This window comes from Bos indicus x Bos taurus, chromosome 16 (assembly GCF_003369695.1).
Source record: "Bos indicus x Bos taurus breed Angus x Brahman F1 hybrid chromosome 16, Bos_hybrid_MaternalHap_v2.0, whole genome shotgun sequence".
Classification (NCBI taxonomy): domain Eukaryota; kingdom Metazoa; phylum Chordata; class Mammalia; order Artiodactyla; family Bovidae; genus Bos; species Bos indicus x Bos taurus.
The window spans coordinates 60,350,117-60,368,847 of record NC_040091.1 but is presented as its reverse complement, the minus strand read 5'-3'; the positions used below and the strand labels follow the sequence as shown (position 1 = coordinate 60,368,847).

At 39.7% G+C, this 18,731-nt stretch overlaps 2 protein-coding genes across 5 annotated transcripts in view; both read left to right on the top strand.

Annotated features, from left to right (window-relative positions):
• LOC113906816 (torsin-1A-interacting protein 2-like) overlaps positions 1–18,731 on the top strand; it is a 44,573-nt gene that overhangs the window by 4,683 nt on the left and 21,159 nt on the right. Inside the window, exon 1 of one of the 3 annotated variants that reach the window (XM_027565473.1) lies at positions 809–949. The exons of 1 other annotated variant lie outside the window; for it this stretch is intronic. The gene's annotated coding sequence lies outside the window, so the exon portion shown is untranslated. Of the gene's footprint in view, positions 1–808; positions 950–18,731 lie in introns of those variants that run through there. One more of the 3 variants, XM_027565472.1, reaches the window with a different exon arrangement.
• On the top strand, positions 834–16,255 carry LOC113906817 (torsin-1A-interacting protein 2). 2 transcript variants are annotated; one of them, XM_027565476.1, is made up of 3 exons: positions 860–949; positions 12,360–12,453; positions 13,642–16,255. In XM_027565476.1, the coding sequence occupies exon 3, from the start codon at positions 14,306–14,308 to the stop codon at positions 14,699–14,701; it is 396 nt and encodes a 131-aa protein (XP_027421277.1). In that variant the 5' UTR covers positions 860–949; positions 12,360–12,453; positions 13,642–14,305; the 3' UTR covers positions 14,702–16,255. The 2 variants fall into 2 exon arrangements, with proteins under 2 accessions (XP_027421276.1, XP_027421277.1); XM_027565475.1 differs by lacking the exon at positions 12,360–12,453 and having other exon boundaries at positions 834–949.

Below are 18,731 nucleotides of genomic sequence, written 5' to 3'. Positions count from 1 at the left end.
GGGAGTCAGATAAAAATCAATGTAAGTAAAATAGTACGTTGGTCAGGAGTTTTATAGGAAAAAATTAGGAAAGGGGAAGTGAGATTTATATGAGCAGATTTCTTCTCTGTTGTCTTGAATGGCCTAGTTCAGGAACAGGACTTTTAGACTCACTTGACAGTTGCCCTTAACCAATTATGTGTTCTTGGGTAAACTGCTTTCCATCTCTCAATTTTCATTTTTATGAAATTAATAGATCAAGAAAACAGATCTTTTATCCATTTAGCCGACACTTTTGTTCATTATCTCATTTACTCACAACCACCTTATGAGGTATGTATGTAGCGTTGTCCGCATTTAACATGGGGGCACGCACCTCATAAAGGTGGCACTCGGTTTCCAAATCATGCCTGACTGGTGCTTGCCATTATCGTTGGCTAGTGCCGCTCACTGCGTAAGTTCCATTGGTTCCTCAAGCCTGTGAGCTTTAGGTCTTTTTAAGGGCTCAGTTCAGTTCAGTTCCGTCGCTCAGTCGTGTCCGACTCTTTGCGGCCCCAAGGGCTGCGCCAGGCTTCTCTGGCCATTCACCAACTCCAAGGGCCTCCAATATGTTGCAGAGATGTCTGCCTTCGGGTCAGAGAGCAGCGCGACTGCGAGAACGCTGGGAGGCTTTGCGGTTCTGTCCCTGCTCTCCCCACGCCTCCAGCTTCCCGCCCCGCCGCCGGCTGGCCGGGGGAGTGGAGCCGGGGGTGACGCCTGGGGGGGGAGGAGGAGGGGCCGGCGCCTACCAGTCCCAGCATTCCGCGGGCGCCTACCCTCCCCGCGGAGGTCGCCATCACGTGGGCAGGGACGGGGCGACGTTCAGTTCGGCGGCGTCCGAGGGGTGCAGCCCCGCATCGTGAAGCAGAAAGAACGCTCGAAAGGCTCTCCTGACGTTGACAGTCGACGGTTTAAAACCTCGCTAGACATTGTAAGTAAAATGTGTGTACAACTTTCCCATGTTTTAATATTTGATCTGATACCTTCTTTTTAAATATCTTTCAGAAAAGATCCCTCCCCACCCCCACCTCCTTACCGCAAAAACCTTAAACGGAGCAGGTTGGAGGTATATTTTTGTTTTGGAGTGAAAAAGAGAATCGCGTAAACATTAAACACAGGAAGGTGAGACTAAATGTTTGGTTTGGACCTTGAGACGAGAAGTAGAATTCCTCTAAGGTTCAAATGTAAACGGGAAATCTACCAGTGCAGGTGTTGGTTACTCTCTTACCTCCGTGTTTGACTGGATTCCATCATTCGTCGTCTTCATCCTTGTAAGATAGTGCCCCGGCCGCCCTCACTCCCCAACTCCTCACTCTTTAACACTCATAATGCTTCTTTCATGTAGGTAGTGTTATTCTATTTTGTGGTAACTAAGAAAATCAGCCTTAGTGGTGCTAAAAAGAGCGAAGTTTGAAGTTTTAATGAGACCCTGCAATTACCAATTCATTACATTATTATATATGTATTCCCAATTGTATTTCATACCCGGTGAGAAAGTTTATCCCCTTTTCGTTCCTTCAAAAAAAATGTAGTGCTTAATCAGTAGTGCTTAATTGAAAGATTTTGTACACAAGATACAAAAATCAGTTATCTTAATCTGATTCAATACACTGTTTTTATTTCAATTTTACCTCTCTTAAGGTTCTAAAACATTTTATTTTGGATCTCTATAAGAGATTCCTTCATTGTGTCTGTTTGTTGAGAGTTAGGGCTGTGACTGTTCTCCATATCTATCAGTTCAGTTTTGTTTTTCAAGCACAGGATTAGTATGTAACTGGCCAGTGGAAAATAATTTTAAAAGGAACTTAATGGTAGAGGAACTGAAAATGTTCCTGGAATCTTTTATGTGGATTAGAATAGTTTGGAAAACTGGCTTTTGCTTTGAAAACTTTGAAAGCCTCTCCTCAGCAATATTTTTTATACTGAACGCAGAGTCCAGAACTTGATTACCAGTTTTGCTTCTGGTTTATCACGTAACCATAAGTGACTCATTTAAGCAGTATTTCACTTGTTTTTTTTTTAACTTATGTAGAGATAATACTAGCCTGAGAGCGTCTGTAATTCACAAATAAAGTAACAAGAATTTATCTAATTATTTGGGGGTTATTGGGTATTTTAATAATATACAGTGCCTTGTATGTAATCTATCTTTGCCGTGGAAGTAGTTTTGAAAGCTGAATGATAATCCACATTCCTCTGAAGTGAAACTTGAATTTCCTGAAGGAAAGTTTGCTCAGAGAAGCTTGGTATGCTTTATGCTGTTTCTCATTTTGCATTTAGAAATTTAATTGTGTTAAAATTTCATTGCTAGTCAATATTTTATGACTATTGTGCCCAGCAAGAGATAATTCAGTACACTGATTATACTTTATCCTAGGTTTTGGACAGCAAATTAAGCACTTGTGAGTAAAGAAAGATGGCTCCCACATTGGTTATGAGCATAGACTTTGGAGTCACAGCTGAATTTAAATTCCTGTCCTGTCACTTTGTAACTTGGGCAGGTTACTTTATCACTCTGAGTCCATGAAAGCAGAGATTTAGAGTTGTTCGGAACATTAAATGGGATAGTTTAAGAACCTAAGTGGAAACAGTTATTGCCAATTGGGCTAATTTTCTCTTTACTAATATTAAAATAAGTGGCATATGGTTCTGATAATCAAAATAGAGTGGAGGAAACTTTACCTGTAATTCCACTACCTCAACAAATCAAAAATTTTAAATTTTTATATACTCTTCTTTAGCATCCGTTCATGGATATAACATAATGTAAATAACATTTTTGCAGATAGGCAAGTTTAAGACATTAGTTTGTAAACTTCTGAAGGTTTTGTCTTAATTATACAAATAGAGCTTTCTGGTTCTGCCTCTCTGATCTACTAGTGATGAAAGAGCAGAACTTTCCTTTAGCACAGTTTCCACTTGTTTTCTTCAGTCCGAAAAGTAACTGTCTAGTTGCACTTTCACTTAGTTAGACTAATAATAAACATTTTCTGAGACTTATTTTGTGGTAAGGACTGCACATTGTCTCTTTAACACTCATAATGCTTCTTTCATGTAGGTAGTGTTATTCTATTTTGTGGTTATTAAGAAAATCAGAGAAACAGGGAAGAGTTCACCAAGTCAGGTGCTGGAGTAGTCATTCAGGCCTAGGCAGTCTGACTTTAGGGGACTGTGCTGCCAGTCTTTCCTATTTATAGATTCACTATATGGATGTCAAGTTGTATGTGTATGCAGGAGATGATCCTGGAGGCTGACTTACAACTTCTTTGTATAAAAACAACAAACAGTATTTGTACCTTACAACAACCATGACCACCACATGTAAAAAAAAAAACAGGAGTAGGGAGGTGTTTAGTGTCTTCACAGTTGAGGCATTCACCTATAGTTTTAATAGTTGTGGTAGTAAAAAATATGATTTATATACCAGACAAGTTATTAAGACTAAAATTTCCCTTTTTTTTTATTAGAGATAAACATCATAAAGTAAATACAGGGTTTCTAGTGAAAGAGAGCTACCTTTTCTTCACTAAAACAGTGTTTATAAGTGTTTTTTAAACTTTATAAGGAGCATCAGACTCATCTGGTGAGCCTCTTAACACAGATTCCTGTACATCCTCAAAGTTTCTGGTCTAATCAGTCTAGGGTGGGGCCCAAGAGTTTACATTTCTAATAAATGCCCAGGTGATGCTAATGATTTCCAGCTAATGAGTTCAGTAAGGAAACAAGTATTAGTGGTGGTTGTCCAAATTGTTGGCCTGATAGTGAAACCTCAGTAGCATTGAGCACCCAGCTCCTGTTTTAAAACACTATCCTCTAATAAAAGGAACCAGAACTTTTTTTGGGGGGAGGGAAGCTCTTGAATCTAGGGCATGGGCAGGGAAAATATAAGAGGAGCCTGAAACATTTTGTGGTGCTGGAAATTAAGGAGATGCTCAAAATGGTTTGGGAGCTCGTTGAAAAGACACAAGAGTGACTTGAAGGAGCTCCTGATTGCCAAAGTTGGAACAACTTGCGTAATAGAATGCATAATGGTAGTACTGGATTTTAACTCATAGAATAAGTGGCCACAAGTCCATACTGACATAGCGGAGTACATAAATAGGATTCAAGAAGGGACAGCTCTTTCTTATAGAAGAATTCCAATAAACAAACATGGCAAGAAGGAAATAGAAAATCACTATTACGCAAAACAGCAGCATAGTAATTATTGCAAACAAAATGTGCCTGTAATGCTGGTAGGTGAAAGTTTGAGGAAATACAGGCTATTTGCGCAGTCTCAGAGTGTCTCCCCAAGATAATTATTAGTAACTTGACAGTGGCGATACCATGATAACCAACTGACCAAGGTTAAAATCTCCACAGAAATAAGGCTTATGGATATCATGAACCCAGTGATGTGATGCACTTAGAAATACATCATTTCTTTGGTATTATTCTTGCCCAAAATGCGTAACCTCTTTATCTTTCTACTCATGCTGCTGCTGCTACTCAGTCGCTTGAGTCGTGTCTGACTCTGTGCAACTCCATAGACAGCAGCCTACCAGGCTCCCATCCCTGGGATCCTCCAGGCAAGAACACTGGGGTGGGTTGCCATTTCCTTCTCCAATGCATGAAAGTGAAAAGTGGAAGTGAAGTCACTCAGTCGTGTCCGATTCTTAGCGACCCCATGGACTGCAGCCTACCAGGCTCCTCGGTCCATAGGGTTTTCCAGGCAAGAGTACTGGAGTGGGGTGCCAGTGCCTTCTTTTCTACTCATGGGAAAACATTATAAACACAAATTGAGGGACATTCTACAAAATAACCAACTGATATTTTTCATAAATATCAAGGTTGCAAAGACCAGGAAAAGTCACAAAAGATAATGACAGAAACTGTCACAGATTGGAGACTCAGGAGAATAAACAACTAAATGCAATGAGGGATCCCAGATTGAACCATTGAACAGAAAAGGAACATTAGTGGAGAAACTGGCAGAATTCTAACAGTCTGTAGTTAATTGACTTCATGTTAATGTCTTGGTTTTATAATAGATACAAAATTAGCTCAAAATAAAATGTTTAATAAAAACGTGCTGGCTTAATGTAGATACTAAAGATGATCAGTGGAGTTGAACTGACACTGGGAATCAGTTGTGCTGCCCACTGTTGGAATCATAGCAAACTCTCTGAACCTTTGCTTTTTGCCTCTACATAAGTCATCCTAAACCTGAGATACAAATCAGAGGAGTTGGGAGGGAGCAGAACGAAGGGTAAGAAGGAAAAGAAGACTTCTGTACTCAAGGAAGGTATATATCTGAACTGCTCCAGGCCCTTGAAAAGAAACAGTTCCCTAGGGAAGTAAGTGGATTGCTTTTTATTTTTAGTGTTTAGTACTTTCTCAACTTGCCTTTTAAAAATATCGGATAAGTACTACCTAGGGAAAACACTGGGAAATAACTTTAATTTGTGATCATAGTAATCCTAACTTATTATGACAATGGATATGGTATAGAGGAGTGGGCAAGACTTAGTTAGGTACTTAGTTTTCAACACAGACATGCGTGGTGTTGGTTGGTGTTCAGTTAGTCCAACTCTTTTGGGATTCCATGGACGAGCTTGCCAGGTTCCTCTGTCCATGGAATTCTCCAGGCAAGAATACTGGAGTGGGTTGCCTTTTCCTTCTCTAGGGGATCTTCCTGACCCAGGGATCCAACCTGAGTCTCCCGCATTGGCAGGTGGATTCTTCATCACTGGTCCACCAGGGAAGCCCAAATTGCTGGTACAAATTCAGAAATACGTAACCTTAGCACTACTAGGTCTCACTATTGAAAACTACGAATTAACTTTTAAAAGTTTGGCTCCTAGTGTGTTAAATTGAAACTGTAGACAGAATTTGAACCATGGACTTGTGTCCATTAGGGCAAAGTAGATTGAAATGCACCAGTAAGTGTCTAAACCAGTTGTTCCCCTTTGTGGAATGCCAGGAATGCACAAACACACCTGGTAAGTTTGTCAGTTCTTCACTTTTTTTTTTGGACTGTACCTCTCGAGGCTTGTGGGATCTTAGTTCCCCAACCAGGGATTGAACCCTGGTCCTCGGCATTAAGAACTCAGAGTCCTAACCTCTGGACCACCAGGGGAATTCTCTTTGTGTCAATTCCTGTGCAACTCAGGATATTTTTTGTTCAGCTTATCTTCTTTCGAAGAGGAATAGTGTGTGTGCCAAATAGTGCCGGAGTGTGCCTTCTCTCTGTGATCTCAAGACTTTGCCAAATTAAAGGTAATTCCTCACACAACAGACTGAAAACGTCTTTCAGGAGCATGTATTTTCATAATATATTTTAAGCAAAGAATTATTTTAGATTATGTGAATTTAAAAAGAAGAGGAATTCTTTTTTTTCATACTTTTTAATCTGTGCTGTGTGTGCTCAGTTGCTCAGTCGTATTCGACTCTTTGGGACCCCTTGAAATGTAGCCCACCAGGCTCCTCTGTCCATGGAATTTTTCAGGCAAGAATACTGGAGCGGGTTGCATTTCTTCCTCCAAGGGATCTTCCCAACCCTGGGATTGAGGCACCTCTTGCATCTCCTGCATTGGCAGGCAGATTCTTTACCACTTTACCTGGGAAGCCTTACTTCTTAACTCTCAACATCTAAATTTAGAACTGTTTAATGAAATAAGAAGCTTTTGAGATTTCACTTTATATGTGAGACTTATAGGGGAAGATACCCTGGAGTAGGAAATGGCAACCCACGCCACTGTTCTTGCCAGTTAATTCCATGGATAAAGGAGCCTCATGGGCTATAGCCCATGGAGTCACAAAGAGTCAGACATGACAGAGCACACACGGTTGAGACTTCTAGAGAAACTGTCTCATACAAAAAATAGTTTTGATTATTGATTAACTTTAGAATAAAATATTCCATGTAAGAAAATATTTAAAATGGAGACTCAAGAAAATTTAGAGCATTTGTATTTTTTTCTGTGTCTGTCTTTTAGTTTTATGTATTATATGAGGACTTGGCTGAACTGATATATTTGCCTGGAGAAGTCGCCCCAACTCTACTCAATCTGAAACATATTATGCAGCCTAAAAAGAATAAGGTGGTTTTTGTCTATCAAAGGCAGATTTAAGCTGTCTAACTAACATGCATTCAGGAAATAGTGATTCTTGATATAGACTCACAATATTTAGAGATGATTATTTAATATATATTGAGCTGCCATTTTTTAGTAGATGTAAATTTCACTGGTTTAAATAGAACTGCATTTTCTATTTTGATGTTAAAGTGCTGTTTTCTAAATTTTCCTCTAATAAAGCTGCAGAAAACATCTCACACACAAAAATTTTGACTTAGGGAGATCCCTGGTAGTCCAGGGTTAGAACTGGGCACATTCACTGCCATGGCCCAGGTTGTTTCTGGTTGGGGAACTAAGCCTCACAGTGCAGTAAAAAAAAAAAAAAAAATCTGATTTGTGTTTTTCTTTTGTAGTGTTGGTCTTCTGTATCTACAAGTCCCATGTCTGTGGATTCAACCAACCATGAATAGAAAATATTTGTGAAAAAAAATTCCAGAAAGTTCCAAAAAGCAAAACTTGAACTTGCTGTGCTCTGGCAGCTATTTACTTAGAATTTACTTTGTATAAGGTATTATAAGTAATCTTGAGATGTGCATAAGTTATATGAAATCCTATGCCGTTTTATATAAGGGACTGGAGTGTTCATCCCTCCGTGTATTTTGGTATCTCTGGGTGATCCTGGATTGAATCCCCCACTTATATAGCATGACTGTATAGAGTTTATGTGGTAAAGAAGCCTTTTAAACTTTGTTTTTTGCTCACTATTGTTGGCTGGAAGGTTCTTGAAAATAAAAACATTCCAACTTCTGTGGGCCTTCCATAATTTTCTGTGATTTCTATAGGTAATCTTTTTATATCCATCTAAAAGCCCTTAAAACCCACCCTGGTGGCTCAGACAGTAAAAGCATCTGCCTACAATGCAGGAGACCTGGGTTCAATCCCTGGGTCAGGAAGAACCCCTGAAGTAGGAAATGGCAATCCCTCCAGTACTTTTGCCTTGAAAATCCCATGGACGGAGGATCCTGATAGGCTACAGTCCGTGGGGTCGCAAAGAGTCAGACATGACTGAGCGACTTAACTTTCAAAAGCCCTTATAAGACCTTTACCTAAAGCATTGATTCCACTCTGGATTCCCTGGACATCTAGAAGTTCTGTAAGGTTTTTTCCTCTTTGTATTTATAATATTTAGCATTGTGCCTACTACATGGTGGTTTCCTCAGTAACTTAATACAATAATCAGTCGAGTACCGGTTGTTCCCTGGGTACTTTCAGCATTTCTACAAGCCTAATGATGCACAGTGGTAAAGATGTGGGTTTGATCTCTGGGTCTGAAAGATCCCCTAGAGTAGGAAATGGCAACCCACTTCAGTATTCTTGCCTGGAGAATTCCATGGACAGAGAAGCCTGGTGGGCTATAGTCCATAGGGATCACAAAGGGTCACAAGTGACTGTGCATGCATGTGAAAATGGTTATCATATATTCACCTCAAATCAACCACTTCTGACTTAAGCTAGTGGTGTTGAGAAAGGAAACAAATCCAGAATGTCTCAGTCTTTCCAACTTTGTTACAGGTGCTTTGAATATTATCTCTGATTTAAAGTATTGAAAATTTCTAAACCAGGGCTATTAACACTGGTTTTTTACTTGTTTTATTAGAAGTTCTGACTGGCAGAGTTACATATCTAATTAATAAAATGTGAAAATGACATCATTACAAGAATGGTGGTAGTTCTGGCATCCTTCCAAAGTGAGATCTGAGGGGGGAGCCTACGAATAAAAATTGCCTTTGATATTGAAATGATTAGGAGCCATTCCTGCTCAATGGTTCTGAACCATTTCAGGTTCCTTTGGGAATCAAAATGTGTGTACAGTTGACTTTTGAACAACCCAGTTTGAATTGTGTGGGTCAACTTACATGCAGATTTTTTCAACGATAAATAGTATGGTACTGCATAGTCTGTGGTTGTTTGAATCTTAGGATGCGGAGGATCCCTGCTTCCACTGCAGGGGGCGCTTCCTTGGTGCAGAACTAAGATCCCTACTTGCCGTGCTGTGTGGCCAGGAAAAAAAAATTATTTCACAGATGGAGGATTACTGTTGAATGCTTGGCCAGGTGAGGCCAGTCGAGGTTCTTTGGGCTTCATCTTGCCTGGAAGGAGAGTGCTTCTTTTCTAATACACACAAAGGCACCATATGAAAAAACAAAGTGCTGCAAAGAGATGCGTGCCTTCATAGAATATGCCAAGATAAACTTTGCTTTCCATTATGTAGCTAATGGAGAAATTAATTCCATTAATTAACATTAGGTAGGGCTTCCCAAGTAGCTCAGCTGGTAAAGAATCCGCCTTCAATGCAGGAGACCCTGTTGATTCCTGGGTCGGGAGGATCCTCTGGAGACGGGATAGGCTACCCACTCCTAATACTCTTGGGCTTCCCTGGTTACTCAGACAATAAAGAATCCACCTGCAATGCAGGAGACCTGGCTTAGATCCCTGGATTGGGGAGATCCCCAGGAGGAGAGCATGGCAACCCACTCCAGTATTCTTTCTTGGAGAATCTCATGGACAGAGGAGCCTGGCGGGCTATAGTCTGTGGCGTCGCAAAGAGTCAGACATGACTGAGTGACTGAACAACAACAAATAGTTGATTTACAATATTATATTTTCTTTTACCTTGTTTTTAGAAAGAGATAGTTGCTTGCAGACACAGCTCTGTGTCTTTCTATAGGGTTCCTCTTCCTCAGTCACCCACCTTGCCTCTGAACAGAATAATTGCTGCTGATCTTGTCCACAGTGTGAAAGTTTGGTTTTGCCTATTAATCTGTTGTTCTAGCCCACTCCTATTTTTGCTCTGCTCTAAAGAGTGGATATATATTTAAGTATAACTGATTCACTTTGCGTACGGCAGAAACTTAACCTTGTAAATCAACTGTACTCTAGTAAAAATTATTTAAAATACAAAAATGAAGATAGAAATAGAAAAAAAATAAAATACCAAATAGAGGTTATGTAAATTGTTAGGATTTGTGATACTGTGACCATTCATGTACCTCCAACCATTCAAAGAAAAAATGTTTATAATTATCTTTGAAATACTCTGCATGCCTTTCCTGACCCCATCTTCTTCCCTCTCCTATCAAAGGTAGTAATTGTCCTTGTGCTTATCTTTTCTTTTTTAGCTTTATTGCATATTTATTCCTAAGCAATATATTGAAACTATGTAAATGGAAACTTACATAAGAGAGAGTGAGTGTATGCTTTTTATAAGAATGTCAGGGTTTTTTAGCCATTCTACTGTTTGTGGACATTTTAGCTGTTGTTTTGCTATTATACAGAGAACTACCATGAATATTTTAATTCATGTTTTTAAATAAACATGTAATTTTCTCTAGGGTAGTTACCTAAGAGTGGAGTTACTGAGTTATAGGAAACGCACATTCTCAGCTTTATTAGATACTGCCCAAAATGGTTATACTAATTTATGTTCCTGTCATTCGGGTATAAGAATTCAAGTTACTCTATGTTCTCTGATATATATTTAATATATCAAAATGGTACATGTTTTATGGGGAGGAGTAGTAAAGAAGGAGAGGGAATATTGTCTCACTGTGCTCAGAGCCATAGGAGATTAGAGACTAAGGGGATGAAGTATAATCAGGAAGCTTTGGGCTCCATGTGGTGATTGACATAAACAGAGGTACAGGTTTGATGGGATTAGGTGGTCCTCATATTTTCAAGCAGATAATGGTAGTGAAGTTGTGGGGGTGAGAAGCGGGAAGGTTTGAGAATCTTGCCAGGAGTATTTTGGGGAAGGCCTCTTCACTCTTCGGGTGATAAGGCTGGGAATGAGTTAGGAGGCTGGTAGTACGTGATCTTGTTCTGAGCATTTAGTGCTTTGGAGCCCCCTTTTAACTCCCTGCTTACCTGTAGAGGCTTGAGGACCAAGGGAGGGTCAGTTTTGTCTGGAACACATGGAACACTAGAGTTCTCTTGGTTTAGGAATACTTGGAGCTCTCAGTTCAGTTCAGTTGCTCAGTCGTGTCTGACTCTTTGCGAGCCCATGGACTGCAGCACGCCAGGCCTCCCTGCCCATCACCAACTCCCAGAGTTTACTCAAACTCATGTCCATTGAGTCAGTGATGCCATCCAACCATCTCATCCTCTGTCATCCCCTTCTCCTCCCGCCTTCAATCTTTCCCAGCATCGGGGTCTTTTCCAGTGAGTCAGCTCTTCACATCAGGTAGCCAAACTGTTGGAGTTTTAGCTTCGGCATCAGTCCTTCCAATGAATATTAAGGACTGATTTCCTTTAGGATTGACTGGTTTGATCTCCTTGCAGTCCAAGGGACTCTCAAGAGTCTTCTCCAATACCACAGTTCAAAAGTATCAATTCTTTGGCACTCAGCTTTCTTTATAATCAACTCTCACATCCATACATGACTACCGGAAAAACCATAGCTTTGACTAGATGGACCTTTGTTGGTAAAGTAATGTCACTGCTTTTTAATATGCTGTCTAGGTTAGTCATAACTTTTCTTTCAAGGAGTAAGCGTCTTTTAATTTCATGGCTTCGTTCACCATCTGCAGTGATTTTGAAGCCCCCAAAAATAAAGTGTCTCACTGTTTTCATTGTTTCCCCATCTATTTGCCATGAAGTGATGGGACCAGATGCCATGATCTTAGTAGTTTTCTGAATGTTGAGTTTTAAGCCAACTTTTTCACTCTCCTCTTTTACTTTCATCAAGAGGCTCTTTAGTTCTTCTTCGCTTTCTGCCCTAGGGGTGGTGTCATCTGCATATCTGAGTTTATTGATATTCTCCTAGCAGTCTTGATTCCAGCTTGTGCTTCATCCAGCCCAGCGTTTCTCATCATGTACTCTGCATAGAAGTTAAGCGCTTAACATATAAGCACTTGGAGCTCTAGTGCTTTCTTAACTCTTGAAGTTGGAGAAACGAAGGTTGGGAGAAGGGTGGATTTATTCTGAGCATTTGGAGCTTTAGGACTTCTTGACTCTGCTATACAGAGATGTGGAGTCATGGTGGAGGGGAGGTCTTGCCTAGGGTGTATAGAGCCCACATTGTCAAACTTGTTAATTTTTGCCAGTCTGGTGGAAATGAAATATGGTATCTTGTGGTTTTAATTGAGTTTCCCCTTTTTACTCTAAAAATTCCAAAATTCTATATCTTCTCAACATCAAACTTAGTCATATAACTTTACCACTAACTTCTGTGTTAAACCCCACAGTAATGTGGGTTTTATTCATCATCTCTTTCATGTACCCAAGATTTCCTGATTCAGCAAGTGAAACTTCTACTATAGTGGCTCCTGACAGCAGACCCTCAGGGCGATCTGCTGTACCCTGTGTTGTCACCACAAAGGTCAGAAATCCTATTTTGTGTTCACTCTTGCCTGAGAGGCTGGATTGGTAGCCTTCACACATTGTCACCTAACCTCATAAAACACATCAGTGTATCAACTCTGGTTCTGTCTCACCCCATCTGGAGCCCCCACCAAAATATTCGCTCCGTGTTGCAGCCCTGTCAGAGGTGGCTCTTCAGTTATCTTTTAAAGTTGCCATTTTAAAAATGAGAATCACAGCTACTGTTGATAGTCTGTAAGGAAAATGCTTTGGCTGATCACAGCTAAGGCTATAACTGCCTCTGCTTTTCAGGCTCTATCTTTATACATTTTAACCCTGTGTAAATGGGACACCCATCTTCCCCAGTGTTCCTTAGTGCTCTCACAGAATCAGGCCTCAATCACAAAAAAATTGCCAGAGAAAGGCAGGCTATATTCTGATGATCTGTGGCACACTGTAGGTGGCTATCTACTGTTCAGCACATCCTACTTTTCCCCACCTTGTTTACTTGTTACATTTAAAGGTCATGAAGGAGTGAAAGATGGTGAAAGTGTCTCTTAATCCCAACTGATTTACTATATATGTCCCAAGAATAGTTCGGGACTGGGCCTTAATTGGCTTAAACTTAAATGTGTATAATAAGCCTATAAAGACGATGTGGGCAGTGAGGCATGTCCCTTATGGTTTCGTTTCCAGCCTTCAAAAGGATTTCACCCAACGTTCTATGCTTGGTTGTTAAGAATATTATCTAATAATTTTGTAAGGTTTTCCTTGCATTGAAGTCTGTTTTAGAAGACTGTCACCATTGTTAACATCCCACTCATTATGGTAATACTATATATATGGCACCCATTTCATGGAAGACAGATAAAAGAAGTATCAAAGTTTTACCATGTATATGATTATACAGACCGTATTATTCCCAGAGTGCAAAAGGAGTAGGAAAAATAAATACATAGTCCTAAAAAATAAATGAGACTAGTACAAATCTTAAATGAACTAGAATCTTCCCTGTTGCCCAGTCGAGCATAAGAATAACTCCCAAAAGATAAGTTGGTTTGAACCCATGTAAAGTTGTCATGGGGAATCCCATGAGACAATTCTTATGCACCTTGACTGACCCAAATGATTTCCAAATGCATGTTTCTAATGATATTATGAGCAACTCAAAGCCCATATGAGTTGTCTGAAGTTTTATTATTTACAGGTATGTGAAGCATTCCCAGAACCGTTCAACCAACTCAGCAGCAGCTACTTCCCTGTGACTGGGTCCTGATTAAGGTCCTCCCAAGAAAGACTTCATTGGATCCACGCTCAAGAGGACACTGCCGAGTTTTCCTGACCCCTCTACATCGCTATAAAGTGCTAAGGCCTTAAGACTTGGGCACTTGTATTACAGCGGCAAGAGTGCCAGCACCCACCAAAGACTCGTTGGACTGTCAGCTTCTGTTTCACCAAACAGACATAATAACTTACCAGCAAAGCAGAGTAAGCCAAGTGCCTCTGCAAATACCACCAGCTGATAACACACAAGAAAAAGTAACTTAGACTAGAACCCTGTCTTTTCTTAAGAAGCTGAGATTTAAAGGAGCTGTTGTGACATCTGTGCTGCTAGTAGTGACTGATAACATAGACTGGATCAGTCCCTGAGTTTGGAGACTGGCTACAAGTGAGTGAAAAATAGACAACGAAATCTTGAAGAATTGCACGGAGGTGCAAGCCAGCTTTTACCCTCTCCAAGTAATGGTGGTTGGACTCAGAAAGTGCTAAACCAAAATTGTAATAGGTCTGGTTACTTGGGTGTCTCTCTTTATTATCATTGTTGCCTCTTACTGTTACATTTGCTTTCTGTGTTGTCTCTCCAGGTCCCAATGTTCTCAGATAATTCACATTGCCCTGACTGTGGGCAGCAGTGGTTCCCTAGTTTAGAACTAGGGCATTGGTTGTACCAAACTGAACTGGTTGAGAATGAATGTTACCAAGTCTTCTTAGACCGTATTAACAGAGCTGATTATTGCCCTGAGTGTTATCCTGATAATCCTGCTAATAGAAGCCTTGTTCTTCCTTGGTCTTTCCCACTTGAGTGGGCTCCTCAAAATCTTACCAGGTGGACCTTTGAAAAAGCTTGCCACCCATTTCTTCTGGGTCCTCCACTGGTTAGAAAAAGAATACATGATTCTAGAGTTGCTGGTTTTAACCCTGCACTACAGTTAATCCTGACGAGGACAGACAAAACCTTAAACAAAAAACTTGGCCAAAGCAAATAACTTCTTAAACAGTCAAGATCTTGGAGACTCTAGAGGATTTTTGTACTAGTAGCCCAAGGAAGATGGAAAAATGACTCCTTTTTAAATCTGATTCAGACTGTCACTGCTTTGGGAAACTGCTAAATTGTTGGATCTGCTTCCAGGGTCTATGCATCTCTTGTTCAGCATGAATTTAATTAGTAGTCCAAGCCAGACTGTTCCTCTGGAACCTGACTAATCCATATTTCCTATGTTTTGGAATTAGCTTGCTCCTCCTAAAAATCTCCACAGCCTAATCATTGATGTTATTATGACAAGGTAGTCCTGAGGAGAAGCCTCATACTGTGTGTACTTTAATTATATTCTAGTAATAACTTTTGTGGGAAAGCATCCTTGTAGCTGAATTCTAGATTATTCCAGTAAAACAATTAGACATTTAATAAGAATCTATATTGTTCTAAATTCCACCTCTTATATATTAATCAGTGATAACTATATATATATATATAAGATTTATTCATATCTAACCAAACATTCATCATTGGCTCTATTTGGTTTATCCTCAGTGTGGCTTTGACATTATTAACTGGTCACTGTCAGAGAAACCACATTCAATCAGGCAACACCTATCTAAGTTACAGAATAATATGCAGAAATGCCACTATCTAGTTACTTGGCTCTACATAAGCAAAGACTATCCTGTCTTTGTGGTGACTGAACTTAGAATGTCCTCCTCTGGAAATGGAAAAGTACCTGTATTAGGAGCTAAGTGACAGAAGGAGTTATCAAACTTGACTCCATATAGATAATGAACAGTTTAGGGGAAGCATTTTTCTTGGAACTAAGAAGGACTTACCTGACATTGGCCTCATTCTGGCCTTCACTTGTTCATAAGAATCATGGAACCAGAGTTTGAGTTAAGAAACTTGGAAAAAGCAGCTGAAAACATCTCAGAGTCCACTTAACAATTTAAAAATTCCACTTAAGATGCTAAATAATCCATTGCTTATGTAGCAACTCAACGATGTTCTCAAGGTCCCAGGTTCTTTCTGTCTTTCCCCTCTGGGATCCTTATTGTATTGGCTTTTTGTCCTCACGGTTTTCTCAGTGAGTACAATATAGCTTGTTGCTGCTCCAGACATTTCAATCTCTCTCAAAGACTGGAAGTAGGGAGCAAAAACCTTTGTTCTTTCAAGTCTCTGTTTTTTATTTGGGAAGAAAATCTTTCTCTCAAAAGTCCCTCAGATTTTTCCTTACATCTCATTACATCAGGGATTTTCCCTTACATCCTTGATTCACAAGGGAGCCTGGAAACCTGACAGAGGGGAATGGAGTTGACATTGCCTGGGTAGGACACATTGTCTCCCCTAATAAAATCAGGGCTCTTCTAGGAAGAAGTGAGGAATGAATGGCTGTTGGTATGCAGCAAATCATGCCTGCCACATGTTGTTAAAAGTCATTTGTTAGTCTGTATAAAGAATGTACCCCAGAGATCTACCCTGTATCTGCCTTATGTCTGTCATGATTGACGTTCTCTTCTGTTCTATTGCTGAATAAATTGTGTGTGGACTGCTATACTGAGTGAAGACTAATTAGTTGATTATTAATCCTTGGTTAAGAACTACACTATCCTAAAGCTTTATCTAAAAAGTGAAAATTTACTTTGAGGTATTGCTTTTGAGGATGGTATTATAGTCAATATTACTGTCTCCTAAACTTTTTTAGACACACACCAAAAAACACTACTTTGTTCAATTCAGGAGAATAGAGAAAGGTCCTTTTGTTTTTGTTTTAACCAATCTCATTCTTAAATAGTGGCTTCCCTGGTGGCTCAGAGGGTAAAGAATCTGCCTGCAATGCGGGAGACCTGGGTTCGATCCCTGGGTCGGGAAGATCCCCTGGAGAAGGAAGTGGCAACCCCCTCCAGTATTCTTGCCTGGAAAATCCCATGGACGGAGAAGCCTGGTAGGTTATAGTCCATGGGGTCTCAAAGAGTTGGACACGACTGAGCGACTTCACTTAGAGAATAGAGAAAGGTCCTTTTGTTTTTGTTTTAACCAATCTCATTCTTAAATAGTAGGACATTAAATGGATTTATACAGTTGAGTTTCAAGTCAGTGCCTCAGTGAGCTTGTCAGAAATGCAAATTTCCTGATCTTACAGAAGTTTTGATTTCCAAGGTTTCTTATGGGGCCCAGGAATCTACATTTTATAAGTAGTGCCTCAGAAGATTCTTATGCAGATGCTCTATGAACCATACCTTGAAAAATACCATAGCAGCATATCCATCATACTTAGTTGCCTAGCTTAAAAGACTAGGAACCAAGAGTACTCATAATACTGTAAGATAGTGGTAGTTATTGTACTTTGCCAGTGACATATAAAGAGGTTTCATAGCAGACTGAAGGACTCTGCTGATATTTCAGGTCATAACTTAGTCATATTTTTCTCAACGGTTTGTGGGGAGGGCTCTATTGTCACCCTTAAATAGTTCTGTAAGGTGTCGTCATAAACTTTGTGAGTATATGGGCAAGAGAAAGGAATCAAAAATACTAATTTTAATATTACATTAAGAAGGGTACTCTGCCTTCATACATGATTATTATCACATACCTGATATGGTCAGCTCTCAGAAATAACATCGTGTGGTAGAGGTCATAAAATGGAGCAAGGGAGAAAATTTAGAAAACTTCATAGCTTTTCAACTTAGGTCTTTAGTAGGACTTCACTGGGTTTAAAACATTGCAGACTATTTTAAATACTCATTCATGGTTATGAATAATGAATTTGAAAGTATAAGTGTATTCCTAAAATTAATTCTTATGACAGATGATCCACTGTTTAGGATGATGTGAACCATATTAAGCTCTACTTCCATCCTCTGGGAGAATTGATAATATTACTTACATGTAATGGTGGCCATTTCTAAAATGACTTCCAGAACTGCTTTCTGTTACTTTAATGCAGACCTAGGAGGAGAAATTTAATGGAAAGTACTAAAGTGAAGGCTATCTTGGGTTGTGGGTGACTGAATTAAGATTCATCTCTAAGTTGTAGCAGAACATAGTCCAGGCAAGCACACATGCAAGAAAGAATTCCATGACATCCAAGGGTAGGTGGCAATCATAATACACATGTCTGTAAAAGTGAGTTGAGAGCCATACCCCTCTATTTCTGGAGTCTCCCCTGGCAGCCCTTGAGTCAATGCAGTCTTTGGAACACAGCTTAAAAACTGCTTGTTATAGAGGAAAAATACTGGCCTTGCAGCCAGCTGACCTGAGTTTGTCTTCTAATTCTGACATTATTAAATGAGCTTGGGCATTTTAACCTTTTTTGTCCAGTTTCATCTGTGAAATAAGTTGTGTAATAATACCTACTTCATACTGTTGTGAGGTTTAAATGTGATACATGTCTATCAGCATAGTAAGTCTTTAGGATGAGGAGAGGTATAAGAGAATGAGGCAAAAGTTAGAACTAGGGATAAGATAGAGTCTCAGTTTTAGAATAAGGATTAAGGCCAACTGTTAGAACTGGATGCTAAATTATCAAAAATTTCTTAGGTCTTTTCTGATGAAGGACAAGATTTATCTTGTAACTGAGGCTAAGCCTGTAGTTGTGTGATTCAATGGTCTGAGATGAAGATTAAGAGGCTTAGAGGGATGAATAACCCAAGGCAGATCCTTGTCACATTTTTTAAGGCCCATTTATAGTCATAATTGTGGTAGATATAACTTATTATATGATTTATTATCACCTGAGACTTTACACAATGCTAAAAAAAGCAATTAGAGAAAAGTTGAATGTGTGTAAATTTACCCAGGTCATAGGTGCTAGAGTCACAATTCACACCTAGATTTGGAGTGCCTTAGTAGGTTTACTATGTGGTTTTATTTTTGTTGTTGTTTAGTATCATGGTTAACAGCTAGGGTCCCACAGTCAGAATACCTGAGTTCAGATCACCTGAGTTCAAATCCTAACTGTCGCTACTAGTTGTGGGTTCTTGGGTAAGATTCTTAGCCTTTCTTTGTCTCAATTTCCTCATCTGTAAAAT

What these genes read in the sequence shown, in the direction of transcription:
- LOC113906817 (XM_027565475.1), top strand. Translation starts at nt 14,306, where the DNA reads ATGTTCTCAGATAATTCACATTGCCCTGACTGTGGGCAGCAGTGGTTC.